General features: G+C 29.1%; 1 protein-coding gene across 2 annotated transcripts in view; it reads right to left on the bottom strand.

Annotated features, from left to right (window-relative positions):
* Positions 1–938: 938 nt before the first annotated feature.
* The window catches only part of LOC142328725 (heat shock-related 70 kDa protein 2-like), a 342,140-nt gene continuing 317,934 nt past the window's right edge, over positions 939–25,144 (bottom strand). For both annotated transcript variants that reach the window (XM_075372682.1, XM_075372681.1), the window contains exons 6-8: positions 15,164–15,372; positions 12,390–12,539; positions 939–2,387 (exon numbers count right to left, since the gene is read on the bottom strand). In XM_075372682.1, the coding sequence (XP_075228797.1) occupies positions 1,038–2,387; positions 12,390–12,539; positions 15,164–15,372 (1,709 nt within the window). In that variant the 3' untranslated portion in view covers positions 939–1,037. The remainder of the gene's footprint in view (positions 2,388–12,389; positions 12,540–15,163; positions 15,373–25,144) is intronic.

Genomic DNA, 25,144 nt, shown 5'->3' with positions numbered 1-25,144 from the left:
TATATATATATATATATATATATATATATATATATATATATATATATAATTTTAATTTATATAACGTAGATAAAGTTTCACCCTTAAATATTACTTATTTTATCAAATGGTTCTAACTCAAATTATTTATTTTTGGGATGAGACATAACACCCCAAACCCTCATGAGGAGAACTCGGGACTTTTAAATGAAAAGAGTATGGCTGTGACAAATAATTTTAAAGAAAATTAAAAATATTGACGTAAAAAACTTTGGACTACGATAACCGTAACCAAAATGGCGGGAATTTAATATTTCTTTTAGCTAGTTTCAGGTGAGGATCCCACCTGAAACCTCATAAGTAACTGCTCTTTAAATAACTAAAAATCTTCCATTCTCAAATTATAAGTTCTTCGATATAAGAGTACTAACCCATCCAAAGTTCTCACGAAAGCAGTAATACAAAATGTTAAATACAAAGGTTAAGTATTATGATAATTTAAAATTGTATTTAAAAAATAAATTTTGACGTAAAAAACTTAGGGATATGAAAAATCTAACCAAAACGGCGGCCATCTTTGAAAACTAAATTTCACAAGTGTCAAGTAGTGACCTCATACCGAAAAATAAACTGTTTCGGGTTAGGAGCTTTTACTAAATTCCATTTTTTCTATATTTAATGGTTGTAAAGTTATTTAAGTGCGGTCATACGTTATTTTTAACACTGAGTGCATTACGCAGAATATACTTTTTTCAACACTTAATTATTTTACAATTAATTAAATTATTCTAATAAATACCAAATACCCGAAAAAAGTTTAAAAACTAAAATATATTTATTTAAGGGGAGAAAATAAAATCGTTTAAATATGATTATAAAAAAAAATTCAAATTTAAGTTATTTTATTTATTTATTACCTAAAATAACATAGATTGTAATGTATGAATGTGGTGAAATGTTTTGTTTTGATACACTTTTTTTTTAATGAAGTTAAAAGTTTAAAACACAAATAAATATTAGGCCTATTATAATCTATTGATTGATATTTAGATAATTTTTCAATCAACTTCTTCGATTCTTGGTCCAATATTTTGATTTGAAGGTCCACTACTGCGAGAACCTTGGCCTTGACTCTGTCTTACGTTATTTTCGAAAGATCGCAGTACTTCTTGTAATTCAACTAACTTTTTATTAAATTGTTCTGTTGTAGCATATGCATTAGCTTGAATCCACATAATAGTTTCATTACATTTACTAACAATTTTTTGTCTTTCACTCTCCGATATTATACGTTTAGAATAGGATTCTTCTGCTGTAGCTTTGAGTCTGTAACAAAAACTTTCTAATTTATTACGTGTTTCAGCTCTTTCCCTAGCAACTTCATCTTCAGATTTAAATCTGTCTGCTTCTTGAATCATTTTATCGATTTGAAATTTAGAAAGACGCCCTTTATCGTTAGTAATTACAATGTCACTTTTTTTACCAGTAGACATATCCTCAGCAGTTACAGTAAGAATACCATTTACATCTACATCGAATGTAACCTGTATTTGTGGAACACCACGTGGTGCTGGTAAAATACCAGATAATGTAAATTCGCCCAATAGATTATTATCTTTGGTCATTGTTCTTTCACCTTCAAATACTTGTATTGAAACAGCTTGTTGAAAATCAGCATATGTTGTAAATACTTGCGAATGTTTTTTCGGTATTGGACTATTTCGATTTATAATAACAGTCATTACTCCGCCAGCCGTTTCTATACCCAATGAAAGAGGTGTTACATCTAACAAAAGAAGATCTTTCACTTCGGAATATGTTGATGATTGGTATAATATTGCGGCTTGAACCGCAGCACCGTATGCTACTGCTTCATCCGGATTTATTGTTTTATTTAATTCTTTTCCATTGAAATAATCTTGTAACAAATGTTGAACTTTAGGTATTCTCGTCGATCCTCCGACTAAAATAATCTCATTAATATCTTTTTTGGTCATGCCTGAATCTATTATTGCACGTTCAACAGGTACAAGAGTTTTCATGAATAAATCTGAATTAATATCTTCAAATTTAGCTCTAGTTATACTGGTATACAAATCGACACCGTTCGATAAAGAATCAATTTCAAGACTAGTTAGTGTTGTCGTTGATAAGGCTCTTTTTGCTCTTTCAGAAGCTGAATTTAATCTTTTAAGAGCTCTTTTGTTATCTGAAATATCGATGTTTGATTTACGATTAAATTCCTTTATAAAATGTTCAACTAGACGATTATCAAAATCTGAACCACCAAGATGTGTATCACCGGCTGTTGATTTTACTTCAAATACTCCATCAGCTAATGTTAACACTGACACATCAAATGTGCCACCGCCGAGATCAAATATCAGCACATTTATCTCCCCTTGGTCCTTCGTTTAATAGAAATAAATACTGTTAGTAATTATGTTAGCTATATTAATAATACTTAATTGATAACAAGGAATAATAATTTTACATATATTATAATAATTATCTTAATATTTTTAATAATTATCTTAATCTGAAAATAATATTATATGTACACTGACTCTGAGTAATAAATAAAACGCAATCCGCGACGTTTAAATCAATAGGATTTGAAGTTTTTCAACTAAGATTTATTTCCGTATAAACGTCATAATTAGGAATTCAATTTCTGTAATAAAAATTTCAACTGGACTAATCCAAGGTGTGATTAGTTAAAAGGAATGCATTGAGTCATTGAAGTATTAAGAGAGTAAATTTGTTTTAGTAATATTTTATTAATTTATCAAACATGGTACCACTGATATGTTAAATGAATAAATTAACAATTAATATAACCCAACTTACCAGCACGTTGATAAGTTCTCTTTCGGCTTACTTGGAAGCCATCATCGAGGTTAAAGTTAATGCGTTAAAGCCAAAGTTTAAAAATCATAGTTAAAATTTAAAAACAGTCATGACTGTCCCGGTCCTACTAGTATACTGAAGGAAAATACATATACTCTGTTGGATTAAAATAAATGAAATCAAACGGAACCATGTTATCAAAGAGATAATTATTAGATTAAATATCTTATATTTAATGTATAATATATAATACATATTATATAATATAATATAAATATATTATTTGTATACTTATTTATATTTATGTTTAGTTATGTTTTTAAATAATATATCGTCTTAAAAAATATCTGTTATTAATTGAATTTTTATTATTACTATATATATATTTCCAAATATTCAATTTGGAAAAATATCATATATATTGTAATAATAAAAATCCGGACCTCGGGATAAAAAGCCGAAATGCTACCACTCCGCCACGGGGATCTTCCAAGAGTTATTCATAATTTTATAAATTTACCAATACAAAAATCTCAGAAAAAAATCCAGGGTTTCAAGAACGAATTTAGCTTTATATAAGAAGAAAGCAAAGGCAGTGGATTGTGATTGAATGAAAGATAATGTAAAATAATAAAATAAAATTAATAAGAATAAATTAACAAATAAATAATAATAAGTAATAAGATAATAAAGTTGCAACGAATTAAAAAATATATTAAACATAAAAGACAGTTTAATATAAGCAAGGAAAGTTTTCATTTAAAAAATCTGCTATAGTCAAATAAATTTAAAAAATATTTGTGAACGACATTAATTATGTGATTAAATATGGAAACTAGGAAAAATATTGCATTAAAAAATAAAATAAAAGAATAAAAGTGGCGTTAAAATTGATGGATTGATAAAATTCAAAATGAAGTGACTTAAGATAAATAAGAGAGGAGAGAGATTTGGGGTAGAATTTTGTAAATAGTTGAACTAAAATGGTGATATTAAAACATTCAGGTTTAATTAATTTGATTATACATGGATGTCTAGAAAGTAAAAACTGTAAAGGAGGTCACAGCGATTGGGATATATATAACACATAATTGATGAGAAAGAAATAATAAATAAGTTGTGGTTAAAATACTAACACATAACAAAAAAAAAAAAAAAGAAAAAGGGAGGGGTAACATCAAATCAGCTGGTTTTGTTATAGTATCAAAGTGTATTACAAAAATAAAATTTTTAATTTAATTCAACGTTGAATTTTTAATTGGCAAAATTGATTTTTAATGTAATATTCCTTACTGTAGAGTTTTTGTCAGTTCCGGATTTACTTTGGACGAGGCCCCAAGCAAATCGATATATTTGTGAGGCCCCCCCTTCCCACTATGAGGCCCCCCGGAAGTTCCAATTGCCTATTATCCTACAAAATTTAATTTGATAAACATATAGGTTATGATAACAGAAATAATCAGACACAACCTGATACATTTTTTAATGTATTTTATTTACTTTAATTTTTCGTTTGAATTTTTAAATAATATGATTCGAATACATACCTTGTATCTTTGACTCAAGCAACGAAACAAGATGCTTCAAGAATCTCTGCCGGTTTAGACAAAGACGAACAAAACGTTTGACCAAGGCGTCATCTTTTTGTTACACATAGAAATGACGCGCGGGAAAAAATGCTTTGCATGACAAACCAATTTTAAAATATACTGTCATTATAATCTATGCTATAAATATAAATGAAGCTTTTACATAATTGAAGATAGCAATTACAATTATACATAAGTTATAAAAGTAATACATAAAATATTATAAATATATTCTTTATTTTTTGTTAATTTTACTTTTATTTTTCAAAAATCTTTACTTCCGAGGCCCCTGTCAAAGTGAGGCCTCAAGCAGCTGCTTGTTTTGCTTTATGGTAAATCCGTCACTGATTTTTGTTACCTATAAATATTTTTGAGCACTAGTAAAATATAGTCTACTAGCGCATGATATGACTCATCAGTATTTTCTAATTATTTTTACATAATTCGTTAAAATTAACGTGTTTATTTTCAATTTAATTCAGTGTTGATTTTTTAACTGATAAAATAAGTGTTTGTTATCTATAGTTTTTTTTCAATTTAACAAGCGTTTTAGTAATGTTTAACTGAACAGAAACAGAAGAACGAGCAGAAATTGTTAGTTGGTCTATACATACACTAATTGAGATACCTACAATAAAAACTCAAGTAATATTAGAAAAAAATAATAAATATTGATTTTGACAGCTGAACGCTGAAAAGATTCTTTAAGACCACGTCCGCGTACGTGTTTCACGAACCAATGTACCAATAAAATGTATCTATAATTGAAATGATAAATATTTTAGGAGATACAAAATCAAGCAGGGTTTTTTTAATTTCTAAGGAATAATAACTATATATTTATAGTTGTAGAAATAAAAAAAAATAGTAAAGTAATATGTTATAGAGGTACTGATTTTCTTCCTTTTTGAATTAACAAGCACTTCTTACAACACTGAAAAAAGTACCTAAATATACAAAGTACAACGTAATTCTTTATTAACATAGTAATGGATGAATTTTAATTTTTATAGGAAGAAAACAGAGAGGTTGCTAAAATAATTTTGCTAGGTTTAATAATAAATTAATAATTTTTTTCATCTTAAATAATTCAGTCTTATACTCATTCTTTGGAGAAAGACTTTTACAGCAGGATTTCCTTCACATCTTTTAATGTGATTTTTTGGAAAAAAAAGATGTGCACGGAAATTTTTAGCCTGCAAAAAATACCATACCTGAACGAAATTAGAACGGCCAGAACACACTGGGTGTATCATGGAGATAATACAACGCTGCAACACAAACTGGTAATAAAATAATATGTTTACTAATAGTAATATATAGATGTGTGCATAAGTGGACCGTTCGTTATCATCGCCTATGAATTTATGAGACACCTGGGTTCGAGACTACTAAAATTATTCCTGTTTGAGAGTTTGTACCCCAAGCGCACGCTTGCTGCCAATGTAAAAACGCCATTCCCTCGCCACCATAGCGAAGAATATTTTAGAGCGATTATGACAATAACCAATAAAGGAGTAAGTAAATTTCGACTTTTACTAACTAATTAGCACTATTTTGTGAACATTTTAATAAAATCGCGATAGTATTTCCTTGTAATACAAATTTATATCTGCTAATAGAGACTGAAATAAATCATCATATGTAGTTCGTACTGCATTTGTGGTATTAAGTTTTGGTATAGTCTGATAGTTATTAGTTACAGTTATTCGTTATTTGTTATTATTAATTACAATTATAAACGTTACATTTTAATCATTAATTAGATTTTTTTAACATGTTTATCTGTTTTTTCTGGAGCGACGCGTCAAGGCCGTTTATTTTAAAGTGCACAAAATCGCAACTACGATTCCAAAAAAAAAGTCAAGGTCCGCTCGTTATATTCTCATTTACATTAAATGTAGCATGCAATAAGTAACTTTTACTTCAGTTAATTTGTTTAATGGTGTTTTTATTTATTAATTTTTCGTTTATTTAAAAATTTCATAATGTAAGATAGTATAAAAATAAATGTTACTTCCTATTAGGTATAATTTTGGTAACAAAATATTTTAATTATTTCGTGTATTATTTATTAGGTGATAAAACTTCCTTTTTATTAATTCCTAATTTTGTAGTATGTTAATAACCCCCACTTTATATCTTTATATTCCGCATATCAAAAACCGTCAACTATTTTATTACGTTTGATGTTTACTTGAGGAAATTCCAAAGAGTGTAACTAATTAGTCATTTAATACAAAAATGGTATGAGCCAATGCAGAAAAAAATTGTTTTCAATTAGATTTTTAACAAAATGAATAAGGATGAAATTTATTACTTACTTTTCGTAATAAAATTAATAAATACAGAAAAAAAATAGTTCAGATATTGTGAATAAAAATTGATAAATTTAGTTTGAATAATTTTTTTTTGGTTTTTATTATTATATAAACATGAATTATATTAATTAATTGAATTACTACTTCTGCATGGAAGTGGATAGGATGGTAGCATCTTCGTTTCTGGAATCTACCAGGTTCACATCCCCGATCAGATATGGTATTTTTAACCTAAAAAATCTCTTTACTATATTCCTTCTACAAGCGTTTTGGTGAACTAATAATTCCTCAAATATATATATATATATATATATATATATATATATATATATATATGTACCACAATTTTATTTGAATATTTATTTGTATAACTGGCACAGTTTTAAATATTTCTTCATATTACAAATATAAAATAAAATAAAAGTCTAAATACAGAGAGTACAAAAAAGATTATCGGTGTTTTATAGCTATCTGATATTTATATAACCTTCTTTAAGTTACAGTAATGAATCACAAATAAAATGACAAAGTAACACATAACTGTTTTTCCCAACAACGACTCAATGAGAGAACCTTTCATTACGCGGCACACATCCAACCGATGAGAGAGGGAGTTCCATAATTTATCTAGTATGTCTGACTAGATTAATGGAGCAATCCTGTGTCCCAAATCGGGGATAAACGATCACCTACTAGGAATATAAAACAGTCTGCAACTTAGTTAATCAATTGTAAGGTGTTAGATCCATAATAAAAGAAAAATAATGGTTGAACTAGAACATGATGGTAACAATGAATTATAGGTTCATTTATAGGCGTAATTATAATAGGCGTAAAATTATAGGTATAATTTATCATTATAGGCGTAAAATTCCTAAGTATCTATGAAGAAACATAGAAAAATATCATGGTGCGGGCACCATGATATTGGTAGGCGGAAGAAAAAAAAATTAATTAAGAGTGTTAAAACAGACAGAGTCTCTTGTTCTAGGGGAACCCGGAGAACTCCTGCCAATCCGGATATTAAGCCGGTGGGCGGGGAGGCGAATTCGAGGTAATGGACACTCCCCTGGGTCGAGTTATACTTGAATGTTAATCCAGCCCAGGGGAGTGGTGGGAAAAAAGTAAAAAAAGTATAAACGGATATAAGTTAATCTTCTCCACAGAAAAAGATTAACCAAATTGTTATTAAGATAATAATTACTATTATCTTTTCTGCTAATATGACAATACTTTCTATGTTTAGTACTGCTCACCTTTCTTAGCTTCATTCTTTTGTCTCATGTTGACGCGTTTCGGAACCATTCCATTATCAAAATTGTACTGATTCTTGTTAATCTTTACATAGCGCTTAGTCAACGCCCCTCTTTGATAAGGCAATAAGGCATGATGCCAAATATAGGGTGAGGCTATAACTAAACGCTATATAAAGATTAACAGGATTTAAAACATCAGTACAATTAGTTTAGACGATGGAGTGGTTTCGAAACGCGTCAACAACACACAAAAGAATGAAATTAAGAAAAATGAGCGTTAATAAACATAGAAATTAACCTAATTCTTTACAGATTAAATGAATATATACAATCCTGCTCAATTTCATGAATTGACGTGAATATTGCAATGGGCATGCACCTTAGAAAGATTGAATTTTTTACATATGAAGAAAAGCGATTTACTCAGCAATTTTTTTACAGATAAGAATATATCATTGCTAAGGATGAGAAGTGTCAGTCCAAACATAGAAAAAACCAATGAAATATTAATGTAACTGAGATAATGGTCAATTGTGAAACAAGAATAATCGAATACAGAATATTTATTTAATTAAATACTTATAGTTTATATGTTTCAAAAATATGCAAGTCACCTGCATTACGTGTTTTAAAATAAATTCACGTGCCTGATGTAGTAGAAAACTTTAACGTATTATACCGTATATCAGTCTAGTTGGTAGTTACAGTAGACTATCGCATCAAAAGATGAGAGGAGTTTAAGTTAGAAATCGATTCTTTCTGTTTAAAAGTACATTAAAATTTGATCTTGTCTGTTCTAAGGATAAAATACAACTATATATTGATTCATTGTTTCAACTATTTCTGATAAATGTCTAGTACTAACTTGCTACAGCAACTCTTCAATTTAAAACTCTGTAGAAAAGAGAAAAAAAGGCAAACTTCAAAGAAGTTTCCTGAATGGAATTTATCTACACTGTGAAATTTACCATAGAAAGTTTTATTAAAGTTCAAGAATATTATATAAATAAGAAAATAATTTTTAAAATATTGAATTCTGTTGAGTACGATGTGACAATGTAGAGCAAGTACGTTATTATGAAAATGAATATTAAACACACGCGTACACGTGCGTTAATAATTATTAAAAAAAAAAAACTGGTTGATTTTTATACTTATAAACTGTTGAAAATTTTTAACATAAAAATTGACCCATGATGAAATCACTATTATATATATGAAAATAAATTTTTTAATTTTATATTTTATTCGTGAATTGGTGTACCATATTTGACCTAAAGCTTTTAATTTTAAGTTATCATGTGTTAGTATAATTATAGAAAACTGTCAAGTCATATACTAAATTAAAAATAACCTTTATTCTCTGTGTAGATGTAAGGAGATATTGACTCATCATGAAGATTTAGTACGGCACTGCCTTCTATTGTCAGCATTTCTTTTAGATCATTTCTTAACTTACATATTGTGGTTCAATCTTCTTCAAAATAGTTCTTGTTATTGTACCGCTATTAGCTTTAATTCTCTCTTTGAGAACTTCCTAAAATTCTGTTGCTCGAACAGTAAAACCGATTTGGTTTGGTACTTCAGAGTTGTTTGATGGATTTGTGAGTTTTTTAATGGAATTAATAGCTTGTGGTTTTTTACTTGGAATATTGAATATAAAAGAGATAAAAACCTTCAAATTCACTTCATAAACATACATTTAAATAATATTGAAAAAGGGAGTACAGTTTCTTAAAATACTGTTCATTCGCCTTTGCATGCTAGTCATTAGAATTCTTATGACTGGGTTTAATTATGATCAAATTTGATATCTGTGGGTTTTACCGAGGAAAATAATGTTACATTTTTCAAAAGAGAGCTCGTGGTAATACTATTAAGTTATCGTATGGTATATCAAAATTTTATGGTTATCCAATAAGTATAAAATGACACTTAGCGTACAAACAGACAATAGTTATCTAACAATCGATTATATCTTTCAATGATTTATTACGTTGTGAAATTCATTTATTGGTAGAGTCACAGTTGTAAGTCTACAAAATTTTATAAACATAAGTTTGAAATTGTTATCTCCGTCGATTGCGGTCTTTAAATTCTGGAAGTTTCTACCAGCTTTTTGTTAGAAATACCGACAACGATTGATGAGTCCAACACAAAATTAGAATTGACGAGTCTCGTTAAGTAGGCGTAAAATCATTCCAGGACGTGTTCTCCTGCAGCAAAGGAATTTGTTGAGACAAAACACATTTTTATAGTCGCTGTATAGAGCTGTTCCTCTTATTGTCATTGTTAGAATGCAAGATCGGTTTTAACAATCTCAGATTTTTGGAATTCATAATGATCGAAGATGGTTAACAATTAGGAACTCCTAATTGTTAACCATAAGCTGAACTTTGTTGATCCGAAAAAGCAAATACTTGTTCAGAACATGGAACGGATGTCGCGTTCATATAAAAATCAATGAAACGTATAAAACTCATATAGAATTACTCCATGGTGTTTTGTGAGAATTTCTGTGCCATTTAAGAGTTAAGAATCATAGTATGCCACTAGAATGTTACGTATGAAGTACTGAGCCTTTCAACGTTGGTTTTAGTTTTAAACCAAGAAAATGTCCTTAGAAACAAAACTGAGAGAGTAAGTGGCTGAAAACTAAAGTCATCGCTTGTTTCAACAAATAATTGTTAATGAAGAACTACAAGTGCGTGGGTTCATTCTTGTGGAATAACACACATATGTCTCTGACCCGCGCCTTGAATCGTGAAATTATGAAACTGTCAAGAAATGCAAAAAAACCATATCCAACTTTTTGGCTGATTATCATCTTCTCTTCTTGCAGCACAGCTCCAGAGCTAAGATGACAGGAAAGTAAAAAATTTGTCCTAATTTTTTTAACCTTATTATCTGATATTTATAATCATAATGTTGTCGACTTTTCTTTTGGAGATGACTTCTTTTCTTTTTAAATCTCTTTTATGAGATGTAAAAAGATTAATATTTAGAGAAAATAATCACTACGAATAACATAAAGAGGATAACTAATAATTCTGCAAACATGTTTTTCTTAAGGATATGATGAAAAAGAAATAAATATATATATATATATATATTTAGTTATTTATATAAATTTATTATACATTGCACCTTTAATCTATGCGGGTGTTAAGTTCCGAAAAAATTCCGAATATATTGAAATAACGTAAATTGAGACTCATATTTAATGCAGAAATACAGGGTAAGTTATAGTGTAAATGATATTCGTAAATTACTGTACTCAAAAAATACTGTAGTTTATTTTATTATTACAGTATTATTGTATTATTTTAATGATATTACAATGCACGTATTTAAAAAGGAAAAAATATGTACTATTTGTTTTCTCCTTATAGTGGCGCCATTTAGCAACTAACTGACTAACTACAGCGACTTAACTGATTAACTACAGATCGGCTGCGGGCATTTTCTTGAAAAGTACCAAAACTATTGTAGACAAATTTTTTTTGAAGATTTTTATAAAAATAAATATAGAAACACCACGCTTCTTGATACAAACGATGTGTATATATAATACGTAACTGTATTAATCCTTTTACTTCATTATATTTCTGTCACCATGGCAACAGATATGTATTTAGGTAAAATTACTAATATTTTTTCTTTAAGGAATGTCTGTAAAATACTTAATATTCTTACAAACATGAGGGTACGAATGCGTCAAGGGTTCAGGGAGGCGGAGCTCCGTGACGGTCGGGCGAGTTTATCGTGACCTGACCGGTGAGTTAAAATTAAAATAGCTTTGGCACTTATTATATTCCTGACTCAAAACGAGAAGCAATTTTATTCGTTACTTTCATGAAAGTTATATTTTGATGAAAGTTAACTTTTATCAAGTTGAATAGCGTAGCGGATAAGTCATGTAATACTTTGCCAGCCCTTTTTTTTGTTTTAAATACTGGACTTCAATACTTATTTCCATCTCTGTTTTAAGTGTGTTACCGAAATAAAAATTTCGACTGTACATAGAAAGTTACATTCTAACGATTAAAAAAAATATATAATTAGTTAAGATATAATCAAATTTCTGTGAATATTACATTGTTACATATAGATAATATTTAATAAAATTCAATACACCATTTCAAACCAAACATTGCACACAATGGCTGTCTTTTGTACAATTTTTTATTTTATTTTTGTATTTCAATTAAATTTATACGACAATACTATTTAATCATCTAATTTAGAATAAGGAAGGATGCCTAAATTAAGGTAGTATTATTGGTAAAAAAACCCTCATAATATCTTTTGTAAGTCTACAAAAGATATCATGTGGTAATTTAGTTTAACCTAAACTATAAATTATAGGATTATAACTAGCAACATATTCATACCTTTTTATCTAAACCATAAGCAATAGCAGCTGCAGTGGGTTCATTAATAATACGGGATACGTTAAGACCGGCAATTGTACCTGCGTCTTTTGTTGCTTGTCTTTGTGAGTCATTGAAATAAGCAGGTACGGTAACAACAGCGTTATTAATCTGCAATTAAATACTTTTCTTTATTCGACATATTATAAGTATATAAACAAGTATATTATTTATATTACAAGTATATAAACTTAACTAGATCGTGTGTATTTTGATAAATGATTTTTCATTTTCGTCTGAAAATATTTCATACGAACATAAAAAAAAAAAAAAAAATTGTTTTAGATCTTGCTTGTCGCTGGTCCCATGAATATATATTTTTTTAATTAATCCATTGCCAAAAATCTCTTTCCAATAAAAAAAGGAAAGATCCTATTCCGGTTTTAAATGGCAGTTGTTTCATTAAAATTGCAATGTTTCGTTATAACATTTTCCGTATTATTTTCATTGGTTGAAATTTTTTTATATTCTGAAAGAGTAAATGATATAAATAATAACAAGAGATATATATCAAAAATATGACTGCCAAAAAAAAAAAAAAATAAAAAACATTGCTGACAAACATTGCTTATTAATATAGGATAATTAAAGAGCGTGCGGTGACAATTTTGTATGTAGTATTTGAATATGGTATAATTTAGTTTTCAATTTTTTTTTAATTTACTTAAAATCATAAATATATATATATATCCTATAACACTCCCGGTAATATAAAGATTTTTATGCGTGGTCATACATCTTAATCGGTTCAGCCATTGAGCTGGTACGGTGGAACACACACACACACACACACACACATATATATATATATATATATAAAATGTATATACACCCTAAATACAATACACTCTTCTTTGGGCAGTCGTGTAAAAAAAATATCATCAATAATTTTGTTAAGAGTAATCCTCGCTCATTTTAAAATGAATTAAATAATTTGAGATATACAATGAAATTGAATTGATGGATCGAAAATTAAAATTAAATACATTAAAATTAAATACATTAAAATCATAAATAAATTTGATTCGTCAACTGCATTTGATTGTGAAAATTTTATAGCATTTTTCGTCCATGCTAAAAATAATCTTGTTTTACAGAGTGATCATAAATAATTCAGCGCCTCTTTCAAACAGTTTTGTTTACAACACTTATTAACTTCAAACGATTTCCACAAAAGCACCTTTTGTGGCACGTAGAAAGTCTACAAGATATTTAGTTTCAGGCCTCACATTACGAAGAACATCTGGAGTTATTCCATAAATTTCACCTTCGATTCTTCTTTTTAATTCACTTAGGTTGACGTTTGTGTACATCCTGTCTTTGAAAAACCAAAAAAGAATGAAATTAGGTGACTTAATGTCATAAATCGAAGTGGCCAGAGTATTGGTTCATCATGGTCAATCCAAGATTGAGGAAATTGTTCGTATAAGTAGTCCCTAACATGTATATTCCAATGTAGTGGTGTCCCATTTGTTTGCAGTAAACGTTGGATTACCGAGTCCAATTTGTGACACTCTATTTTCCTGTAATACGAGTCTAGATAATCGTTGGCTGGGCGAAGAAGAATGGTCGATTACTTCACAAGCAGTCAAGATATACCGAACGTTAAATTTTGGGCTATAACCGTTGTGTTTGTCAAACAGCAAAAGGGTATTCCTTACCTCAAATCCGACAAATATCGTGACAAAAAATATGAAGGTAGCTTTGTCAGAGTTGATTGCTTTTTCTAAAAACGCATTATCTTCCTTCACTTTCTCAAGAATATCCACGGCAAAATTGTAACGTTGTGGTTTATCGTCATCTTCAATTTCATGCACCAACTAAATTTTGTATGCATAACGTTTTAGGCGCTTGAGTAGAACCTTCAAAATTTTCGATTACGGCATTTTCAGTTCTAAACTCGCACGGCGATTTGAATTACCTGGGTCTATCTAATAGTTCCTCTTACTCGATCACAACTTCCTGAGACGGGAGATCGGCCAGCACGTTTTTTGAGTACTACACTTCCTGTATTCTTAAACTGCTGATACCAATCTTTAATAAAATCTGTGTAAGAAGAATTACACATTGCTGTACTTTAAACTAAACGAAAACATCTACGAACAGTAGATGACATATTCGCTTTCATGAATTGATAATGCACACATTGCTCTCTCCTGCACAGAGCCATTTCTCAGATGATGATCCTTTCTGTCGGTACATCGTGCCGGCGTGTTCATTTAGGATCATTAGTAACTCTCTAGTATCTAAACTGTTTGAAAAATATCAGCACTTCAATTACTTTGTTCATTTTTTATTAACCCTTAAAATGTGCTCAATAATTTATGTTAACTCCGTATTACGAATATTGTAGGCACTGTGTCCCAGAAGACCGGACTTCACTAACTGATGAATATCAAGGATGTACTTCTACTAAATCAAATCAATTTTTTTTTCTCATTATTAATGGATACAAATAGCATAAAGATCTATTTTGTAACAAAAAATAATAATAAGTGTAACATATCTTTGTATGTCAATTTTTTCTGGCAAAATAACTAATTTTACATTTATTCCATACTTCATACTTTTTTAACGAATTTTTTGTATAATGAAATGAATAGCAAAGATACATTTTCATATCATGAGTTGAAATTCCAAATCTATTCTATTTTTTTGTTTTACCTATTAATTTATAATACATACGTATATATATATATATATATATATAATTTTTTTTTTAAATCAAAATTTACCTTATCTCCAAGATAATTTTCAGCAATTTCTTTCATTTTTACTAAAACCATAGCTGATATCTCTTCAGGAAAAAAAGATTTTGTTTCCCCTTTATATTCAACATTAATAATTGGTTTGCCATCTTTATTAACAACTTTGAATGGCCATAATTTAATATCTTGCTGAACTGATGGATCATCAAAGCGTCTTCCAATTAATCTTTTAGCATCTTAAACAAATTTTAAAATATCTCATAAATAGAAATATTATTCTTTTGTAAATATTACTAATCTTTTTAAAACAAAAAAATTACACAGTTAAATAGTCAAAAATTATTTACAAAAATTTAAGATAATAAATTAGATACTATTTATGATTTTAAATTAATTACCGTCAGAAAGTACAGAAGAATTAATAGAAAAATTAAAAGTACTTTCGGTGCATAGTCATCTATATTTTTAGTTTCCTGGTTGTATTTGTATCTATGACAGGAAAATATACAACGGATAGGTCAAAATAAAATCTTAAAAAATTGGGATCATTTTAAGTTTTTTTCCTACGGAGATATATTTTTTTTTTTACGTACTTTCTATGTTGGTCTGTAAATGGTTTTATAAATCTTGATCCTCGTTGACTGATTTTCTTCAAACTAAGTAGACAGGTGCTACCTTCATGAGGGTAGAATGTATTACATTTTTTTAAAATTGTAAAAGATGCGGGGGTTGTTTCGGCCGAAGTAAAATTAGGACAATTTAGCAAAAACATTTTCTAAGAAAAGTTACATTTTTTTAACGAGATCACAAATTATCCAAAGATTTTATTTAATATTCATCTCCTTTCTCAAAAAAATAACATTATATGTTTTTTCTTATTTTGTTAGCTATATCATGGTTCAGAAAAGTTAATGGGAGTTTCTGCATCGATATTTTCTACATAGGTAGGCCTACAAAACGTTTTATTAAAATTTATTATTAGTAATCTAACTCGTAAGTTACCCATTGCATTTAAAATGTTAATTTTTTTATAGCGTAGGAAGATTTGTAAAGCATAGTATACAACTGATTAACATATTAACATATCAACAAAAGTCATTCTGAATTCACTTGCTGTACTTTTATATATATGTATATGTTTAAAATAGAACAAGAATACAAAATAATAGTCCCACCGTTCAACTTTCATTAAGCCCCTTCACAAGTATAGAAATAATCAGGTATTTTGTATTTATTTATTTTACTATATATCATAAAATTAAAAATAATTATTTTTACATAAAAATATGAACAAAAGGAATCATAATTTTGGTTATTATTTCTCATTAAAAAACTATATTATTACAAAGAAGAGCTTAAAATGATTCAAATGAAAAAAAAACCTTTCTGGCGTATCCAGAAAAAGTTTTTCTGGCTCAATTTTTTCAATATATTGCGGGGTTTTTTGGTTTCTTATTTATTAGATCTCATAATCCTAAAAAATTTAGGTGATCTTATACGAATCATACTCATTCCCAAACATCAAAACTATTTTTATAAAAAGTAACAAGCTTTCTAAGAAAAATGAGGAATGAAGTAGTTCTCTTCATTATGCCACAATGTAGTATTGTACATCAGAAAGCCTATCACCGAGATTCATATAGAAATTAAGTAAAATAATTTACAAGAGAAATCTTTCTCCACTATAGGGAACTGACTACTGTGAATATTAAAAAAAAAAAAAAAAATCTGATTCATAAGATGGTAGGTGATAAATTCTGAAAAGAAGTCAGATTACTATATATCCTTTCCTGTCAAGAAATAATGTACTTTATAAAATCTCTCAACTTAGTAGGGGTACGAATCTTTATGGCAAAAAATATGTATTTGTTGGTATATTTTTAGATAATATACATAAGTACTTACAAAACGTGTTACATTGTTTCTTTAGACAGTCCAATTTTTCCTTTTTAAAAAATTTCGTTTATTATTTTTTTTTAATTTAAAAAAGAATTTATTAGTAAATTTAAAAAAATGTCTTTTAAATAATTTCCATGTATCTACTGGTTTGATTATTTTACAATTACACGCATTTAGTTTTTGGTTGTTATTATTATTATTACTACGATTGCAAACGTCTTTTAAAGACTATGTTTCATTAACTCTTTATTTCCGCACGCTGTTAATAAACAAATTCTATAAGAAAATACGATTTAAAAAATAACATAAAAAAAGAAGTATTGACGGAAACTAAGATGTTATGCCATAAACTCTTTTTACTCAATTGACGACATTAAAAAAGATTATAAAATTCAAAAAAAAATCTACATATTAGAAGAAAATAGGAATTCATTTTTCGTATTAATAAATTTTGTTTTAGGATAAAAAAGATAAGATAGAAAATGTAGAAGAAGAATGGGAGAATGTTAAAAAGGAAATTCTTAAATCAGCAGAAGCAAACTTAGGCGGAATAAAGAGAACTGGTAGAAAACCTTGGGTTTCAGACGATATATTGCAGCTGATGGATGAACGTAGAAAATATAAAAAATGATAGTGATGAAGAAAGTAAAAGGAACTATCGGCAATTAAGAAATGCTATAAACAGGAAGTGCAAACTGGCGAAAGAAGAGTGGATTAAAGAAAAGTGTTCAGAAGTGGAAAGAGAAATGAACACTGGTAAAATAGACGGAGCATACAGGAAGTTAAGGAAAATTTTGGGGTAAATAAATTAAAATCGAATAATGTGTTAAACAAAGATGGTACACCAATATATACTACGAAAGGTAAAGTCGATAGATGGGTGGAATATATTGAAGAGTTATACGGAGGAAATGAATTAGAAAATGGTGTTATAGAGGAAGAAGAGGAAGTTGAGGAGGATGAAATGGGAGAAACAATACTGAGATCTGAATTTAAGAGAGCATTAAAAGATTTAAATGGCAGAAAGGCTCCTGGAATAGACGGAATACCTGTAGAATTACTGCGCAGTGCAGGTGAGGAAGCGATTTATAGATTATACAAACTGGTGTGTAATATTTATGAAAAAGGGGAATTCCCGTCAGACTTCAAAAAAAGTGTTATAGTAATCATACCAAAGAAAGCAGGGGCAGATAAATGTGAAGAATACAGAACAATTAGTTTAACTATTCATGCATCAAAAATCTTAACTAGAATTCTATACAGAAGAATTGAGAGGAGAGTGGAGGAAGTGCTAGGAGAAGACCAATTTGGTTTCAGGAAAAGTATAGGGACAAGGGAAGCAATTTTAGGCCTCAGATTAATAGTAGAAGGAAGATTAAAGAAAAACAAACCAACATACTTGGCGTTTATAGACCTAGAAAAGGCTTTCGATAACGTAGACTGGAATAAAATGTTCAGCATTTTAAAAAAATTACGGTTCAAATACAGAGATAGAAGAACAATTGCTAACATGTACAGGAACCAAACAGCAACAATAACAATTGAAGAACATAAGAAAGAAGCCGTAATAAGAAAGGTAGTCCGACAAGGATGTTCCCTATCTCCGTTACTTTTTAATATTTACATGGAACTAGCAGTTAATGATGTTAAAGAACAATTTAGATTCGGAGTAACAGTACAAGGTGAAAAGATAAAGATGCTACGATTTCTGATGATATAGTAATTCTAGCCGAGAGAAGAAACAATTTAGAAGAAACAATGAACGGCATAGATGAAGTCCTACGCAAGAACTATCGAAAATAAACAAGAACGAAACAAAAGTAATGAAATTTAGTAGAAATAACAAAGATGGACCACTGAATGTGAAAATAGGAGGAGAAAAGATTATGGAGGTAGAAGAATTTTGTTATTTGGGAAGTAGAATTACTAAAGCTGGACGAAGCAGGAGCGATATAAAATGCCGAATAGCACAAGCTAAACGAGCCTTCAGTAAGAAATATAATTTGTTTACATCAAAAATTAATTTAAATGTCAGGAAAAGATTTTTGAAAGTGTATGTTTGGAGTGTCGCTTTATATGGAAGTGAAACTTGGACAATCGGAGTATCTGAGAAGAAAAGATTAGAAGCTTTTGAAGTGTGGTGCTAGGAGAATGTTAAAAAATCAGATGGGTGGATAAAGTGACAAATGAAGAGGTATTGCGGCAAATAGATGAAGAAAGAAGCATTTGGAAAAATATAGTTAAAAGAAGAGACAGACTTATAGGCCACATACTAAGGCATCCTGGAATAGTCGCTTTAATATTGGAAGGACAGATAGAAGGGAAAAATTGTGTAGGCAGGCCACGTTTGGAATATGTAAAACAAATTGTTAGGGATGTAGGATGTAGAGGGTATACTGAAATGAAACGACTAGCACTAGATAGGGAATCTTGGAGAGCTGCATCAAACCAGTCAAATGACTGAAGACAAAAAAAAAAAAGTTTTAGGATATGCAATTTATATTTCATTACGTAAAAGTTAAAAAAAAAACACCTTTAAGAACCAAATCTAAGGTATATTTTTTTAAGAAAGTACCGTTTTCGTATATGAACGCTGTAGCGCAGCTGTAGCCGTTCCGCGCATCTCCTCTTAGTAACTACATGTTGACTACATTGACTTAGATCAAGAGACCTTGAATGAATGTTAGTCTTTGTTTACAATTCCTTGTGCCTGTTTAAAATGCCTATGCCTATATATAGCACCGCGATTGTAAAAATGCGTGCTGTAATTCATCTCTTAAATTCAAGCGGTAAGAAAGAGGCCGTAACTCATCGACAGATTAGTGAAGTGTATGGAAATGATAGTATGTCCGAGGGAATGGTGAAAAATGAATTAAAGCATTTAAACAGAGCCGTACAAATCAACATGATACGGCAAGGAGTGGGTTATCACCACCTGTCATTACTGATAACCTGGTGCAGAGAGTTAATAGTAAAGTCCGACAGAATTGGTAGTTTACAGTTTCATAAATATATATTTAATTTCCTTTAATTTCATAAGTTTTCTCCATAAAATTGTGTTTATACGCTTAATTTATAGGAAGCTCTAACTCACGCAGGCTACCAAAAATATTGACTAAATTGCACAAAAACAAATATTTAGCCTGTGCTTTGAATTTTCTCATATATCAAATTTCAGATACAGCAATGAAAAGGATCTGTTTTTAAGTTGAATTTTTACTGGTTACAAAACATAAGGGTGTCACATTACACCAAAATCAAAATAACAGTCCGTAGAATGAAGACACTTAACAAAAAATTTCAAACAAACAATGACAGCCCGGAAAAACATATGGACTGCGTTTTGGGATAGACAGGGCCGTTGCTTGTTGAAGTTTTACATTGGGATAAAACGATAAATGCCGAGACATATTGTAAAGCCTTGATTAGACTCCGTCGAGCAATCCAAGATTTAAGTTTTGACATTGTCAGTACGGGAATCGTGCTGCTTCATGGCAATTGTCGGCCAGACGCTTCTCATCGCGCCAAACATCTCATCGAGTCATATGGCTAGGAATAACTGATCTACTGTGTAGCCCTGACCTGGCGCTCAGTGACTACCACTTATTCGTGCATTCAAAGCAGCGCCTTGGCGGTCAGCATCACTCGATAATGACATGAAAACAGCCGTTCAACAACGGTTACCTTCTCAGGCGGCAGATTTCTATGAATCTTTATCCTACCCGGTTGGTCTAGTGATGAACGTGTCTTCGCAGATCAACTGGCTTTGAAGTCGAGAGTTCCAACGTTTAAATACTAGTAAAGGCAGTTACTTTTATACGGATTTGAATACTAAATCGTGGATACCGGTGTTCTTTGATGGTTGGGTTTCAATTAACCACATCTCTCAGAAATGGTCAGAATCATCTCAGAAAGACTACACCTCACTTACACTCATACTTTAGAGGATGCTCTAAAGTAATACCTGGCGGTGATTCCCGGAGGCTAAACAGGAAAAAAAAGGATTTCTATCTTTTTTTGAGATTTTTTTTGAAGAATGTGATCACACGATGCAAGTATCTTAATGTAGGCGGAAACTAATTAGAATTGTAGTTAACTTCCAGGATTTCAGATGAATACACATTTTTTTAAAAACTTAGCTTGTATTTTTTTATATCAAAGCGGTACATATTTAAAAAAAAAAAAACATGCCTATTATGTATTCGTACCCTATTATTATTATGTATTCGTATCTTTTATTACTATTTATTATTTATTTTACTTTAAAACAAATTTATTACATTGTCTCTTTAAGCTATTAAATTATCAAAAACGTTTATTTCAATTTCTAATGAAAAATATCTTAATTTTTATATGGATAAAAAATATCTTATTGTAAAAGTTCTTAATTTTTATGTAAAGGAAAATATAGCTCATTGTGTGTTTTATATTTTATTTAACCTTGACTCTAAATTAAAGGGTGAACTGTCACATAACATACCCTTCCAATACTTAATACTATGCTGTAGCTTAGACCGAATCGCAACAAAATAAAATAATAATAAATAACAAAGCTAATTTTTTTAAAAAAGTAATTGTATTGTATAATAATAAATAAATAATTTTATTTAAATTTTTTTAAAGTAACTGTGTATGGTCAAATTAATTGTACTATCTTAGAAATTATCTGAGTTTTAAAAAATCTATTAAGAAAAACATTATTAAGCTAAAAGTATATGTAAAAAATATTGCAAAAAATAAATAATTTTATGAAATTCATTTTTATGCAAATCATTTGTTGCTTATTTATGAAATCAATTCTTCCTGAAAAAAAATCAAAATACAATTTTTTTATTTTTTGGTGTACTGATTTATTTACAAACAAGTTTCCTGTACAACGAAACTATAAATCAATTGTACAGAGTAATCATGAAAGAAAGACATCCAGCGATAACTTCCAAGGTAATAGTTAATAATTTACTAATAGTTAATAGTTTAGGTAAACTATAAAGGTTTAAATAAAGAACAATATAATCAAAAGGACAATGAATAAAAATATAATTACTCATAACAAATTACACAATTCGACAATTAAAAAATTAGTTAAATACTAATTTTTATAAAAACAAATATAAAGACAGATCTTCGAAGACAATTTTAAAATCATATAAAATACGATCGTATATGATGAGCGATTTTAATATCTAACAAAATACAATCCATATAGAATTATTCTTTCTCTAGAGATAGAAGATGATTCATCAAAATCGATTAAGTTTCGAACATAAAACAAATAAAAGTAGTTCTATTTTAGTTCTAAAGTAGAATTAAAGTAGAATTTTTATTGTTTTCAGGTGCAATGAAGAATCTATGGAATTCTACATACACAGATCAATTGAAACATGATTTGCTATTCAAATATGTTTGCACAACCACCTCAACATTTAAACATGACAACAGTTAAAATGGAATGTATTATAAAACAAATAGAAATAGTAAGAATATAAGTAATAGTAATAGTAAATATAATAGTATTATAAAACAATTAATGATAAAGTTTCGAAGTTTAACGTAATCAAATCGTTCATAGAACCATTTCATACACTTCAATTTGTTTTTGATTTCGTTTTTTATATGAATTAACCATGCTTATTTAAATAAAATTTAACAAATGACCATACATTTTTGATATATTATATCAAAATTCTGTGTATTACACATTTTAAAGATATTAATAAAAATTAAATCAGTATTTTATACGTTTGTTTTTTTTTATTAATGTTTTTTATTTTTGAGTTACAATTCTATCGTAGGTTAAGAAAGTCGGGTTTATAAGTACTCCACTACCAAACCTATGTTTTACTGTTCTTTACGGCACACATAAAGCCTATCTATGTCTAGCCCGGTGGTACACTTACTTTATGTAGCAGAAGATAAAAGCTTTCCTGATTCTCTATCCAGGCCCTTACTTTACCACTAAGTGCAACATGAGACTCAAACTTCCCTTTGCTGTTTGTTACCATTTCAATTCCAAATAAAAGGTTGAAAATAATCTTAACCCATTACGACAAACTATAATTGATTTTAGGCCATAAATTATTATTATTTATTTTTTTTTTTTTTAATAACGTAACCGAATTTATGTTTATATATGTATATATATTTTGTAATGAATTATTAAATCTTTTTAATACTAATGAATACCATGAATACGTTAAATTAATTTCAAACTTGTAAATAATAATTATTTTTGTTACCACTCAACTGCAGATGTATGTACTGCAGATGTATATACATAATGCACACACTAGTTATAATTTCGGCAATGCAACAGAAGAGAGATTGCATTGATTTTCATAAAGTATATGCAAACGATTTATCCAAATTATTCGAATATAGAAAAAGATATGAAATGTGCAAAATTGTGTTAAATTCAATTTTTTTTTTAAACAAACAATTTTGTTTAGGAATCCGTACCTTGTTCAATACGGTATAACTTACAAACAATTTATATTAGAGTTAGATAGGAGCGGTAAAGAGTAGAAGATAAAGAAAGAGAAGTTCTAATTTAAAAATGATTAAGTCAATCACATAATTTTTCCTTGCGTTTCGATTTTTATGTTAACTTGTAAAACAAGTTATTTATTATCCAAAAAAGAAAAGATAAATTAGTTGAGATTCTGTAATGAATTTTTTGTGATTTAGAAAAACAATGGATTGGTGGAGTTTCTAATTGGCATGGATTCATTTTGTTGAGATTAAATTTGAAAAAAATATATATATATGTGTGTGTAAAACAAGTATTATGAATGTGCCTGACAGAAGGAATTAAACTTTGACTTGGAGGGATGATAAAACAAAAGCTGCAGAATTCTATCAACTAGGTAGTAAAATTACAAAGAATGGACGAGACAAGTAAAAAATCTGACCAAGAATTAAAGCAAACTGGTAAAGCAAGGAAATTTTTCATGCAAAAAAGAAGGCTGCTACCATCAAACACTGATCTAATTACACTGATAAACATAAAATTTGGAACTGAAAAAGGGAGTAGGTGTTCTACATAGTATTTTATATGCCGAATCTGAATATGTATTTCGAAACAACCCATCATGTAACGTTCTTAAGTTACAACCCCTTAAATTTATTTGTTCCATCATTCTGGAACAAACAATACAAATAAGTTATTACTTCTGTATGTTTGCTTATTCACATCTGATTTATATTATGATGCATGCTGTAGACCTATAATTGACACATAACAGTCGGATGATATCATTTCATGTCAACCCAGATATGTCAATGAATCATATCAGTATGAATTCAGCTCTTGCTATGACTCGCTGTGTTCTTTAGTTGTGGTAGTGGTTTTATCATACACATATTATAAAAATTGTTTCATAAGTGATCCCATAAATTCTGTGTGTGTTTGTGTGTCATAACTCGAATAAGTTCTTTACCGGTATCACATGCTGTAGGAATGAAAGAAACATATGAAAAGTATGTCAAAACTTTTAAAAACTATTAAGTATGATGAACACTCATGGCAAATCATTGCTGACCTGAAAACGATAGGGCTTCTTCTCGGTCTCTAGAGTGGCTTTACAATATGTATGTGTTGCTTGTATTTGTGGGATAGTCGAGCTGCAGATGAACACTACGCAGTTAAAGACTGGCCAAAAAGAAATCAGTTTATCCCAGGAAAGGAAAATTTTGTCAATATTCTCCTTGTTGAAGCAGATCGTGTTATTTTACCCCCTCTACACATAAAAGTAGGCCTGAAAAAGAATTTTCTAAAAACATTAGATAGAGATGGAGACGGCTTTAAATATTTAGCTTAGGGTTTTTCACAATTAAGTGAAGGCAAATTAAAAAAGAGAATATTCATTGGACCACAAATAACAAAATTAATTCGTGAAGATATATTTGACAGGAAACCGAATCCTAAAGAACTATCAGCATGGAAGTCATTCAAATGTCATTACTGGTTTTCTTAGAAACAAAAAAGCCGAAAACCACGATCAGCTTATAAATGAACTCTTAGTGAACTGCAAAAATTTAGGCTGTCCAGAATATCATTGAAAATTCATTTTTTACATTCTCATTTGTAATTTTTCCCTTTAAACTTGGGTG

This window comes from Lycorma delicatula, chromosome 8 (assembly GCF_047948215.1).
Source record: "Lycorma delicatula isolate Av1 chromosome 8, ASM4794821v1, whole genome shotgun sequence".
In the NCBI taxonomy this organism is placed as follows: Eukaryota; Metazoa; Arthropoda; class Insecta; order Hemiptera; family Fulgoridae; genus Lycorma; species Lycorma delicatula.
The sequence above is the reverse complement of the archived record's forward strand: the minus strand, read 5'-3'. Positions and strand labels throughout refer to the sequence as shown.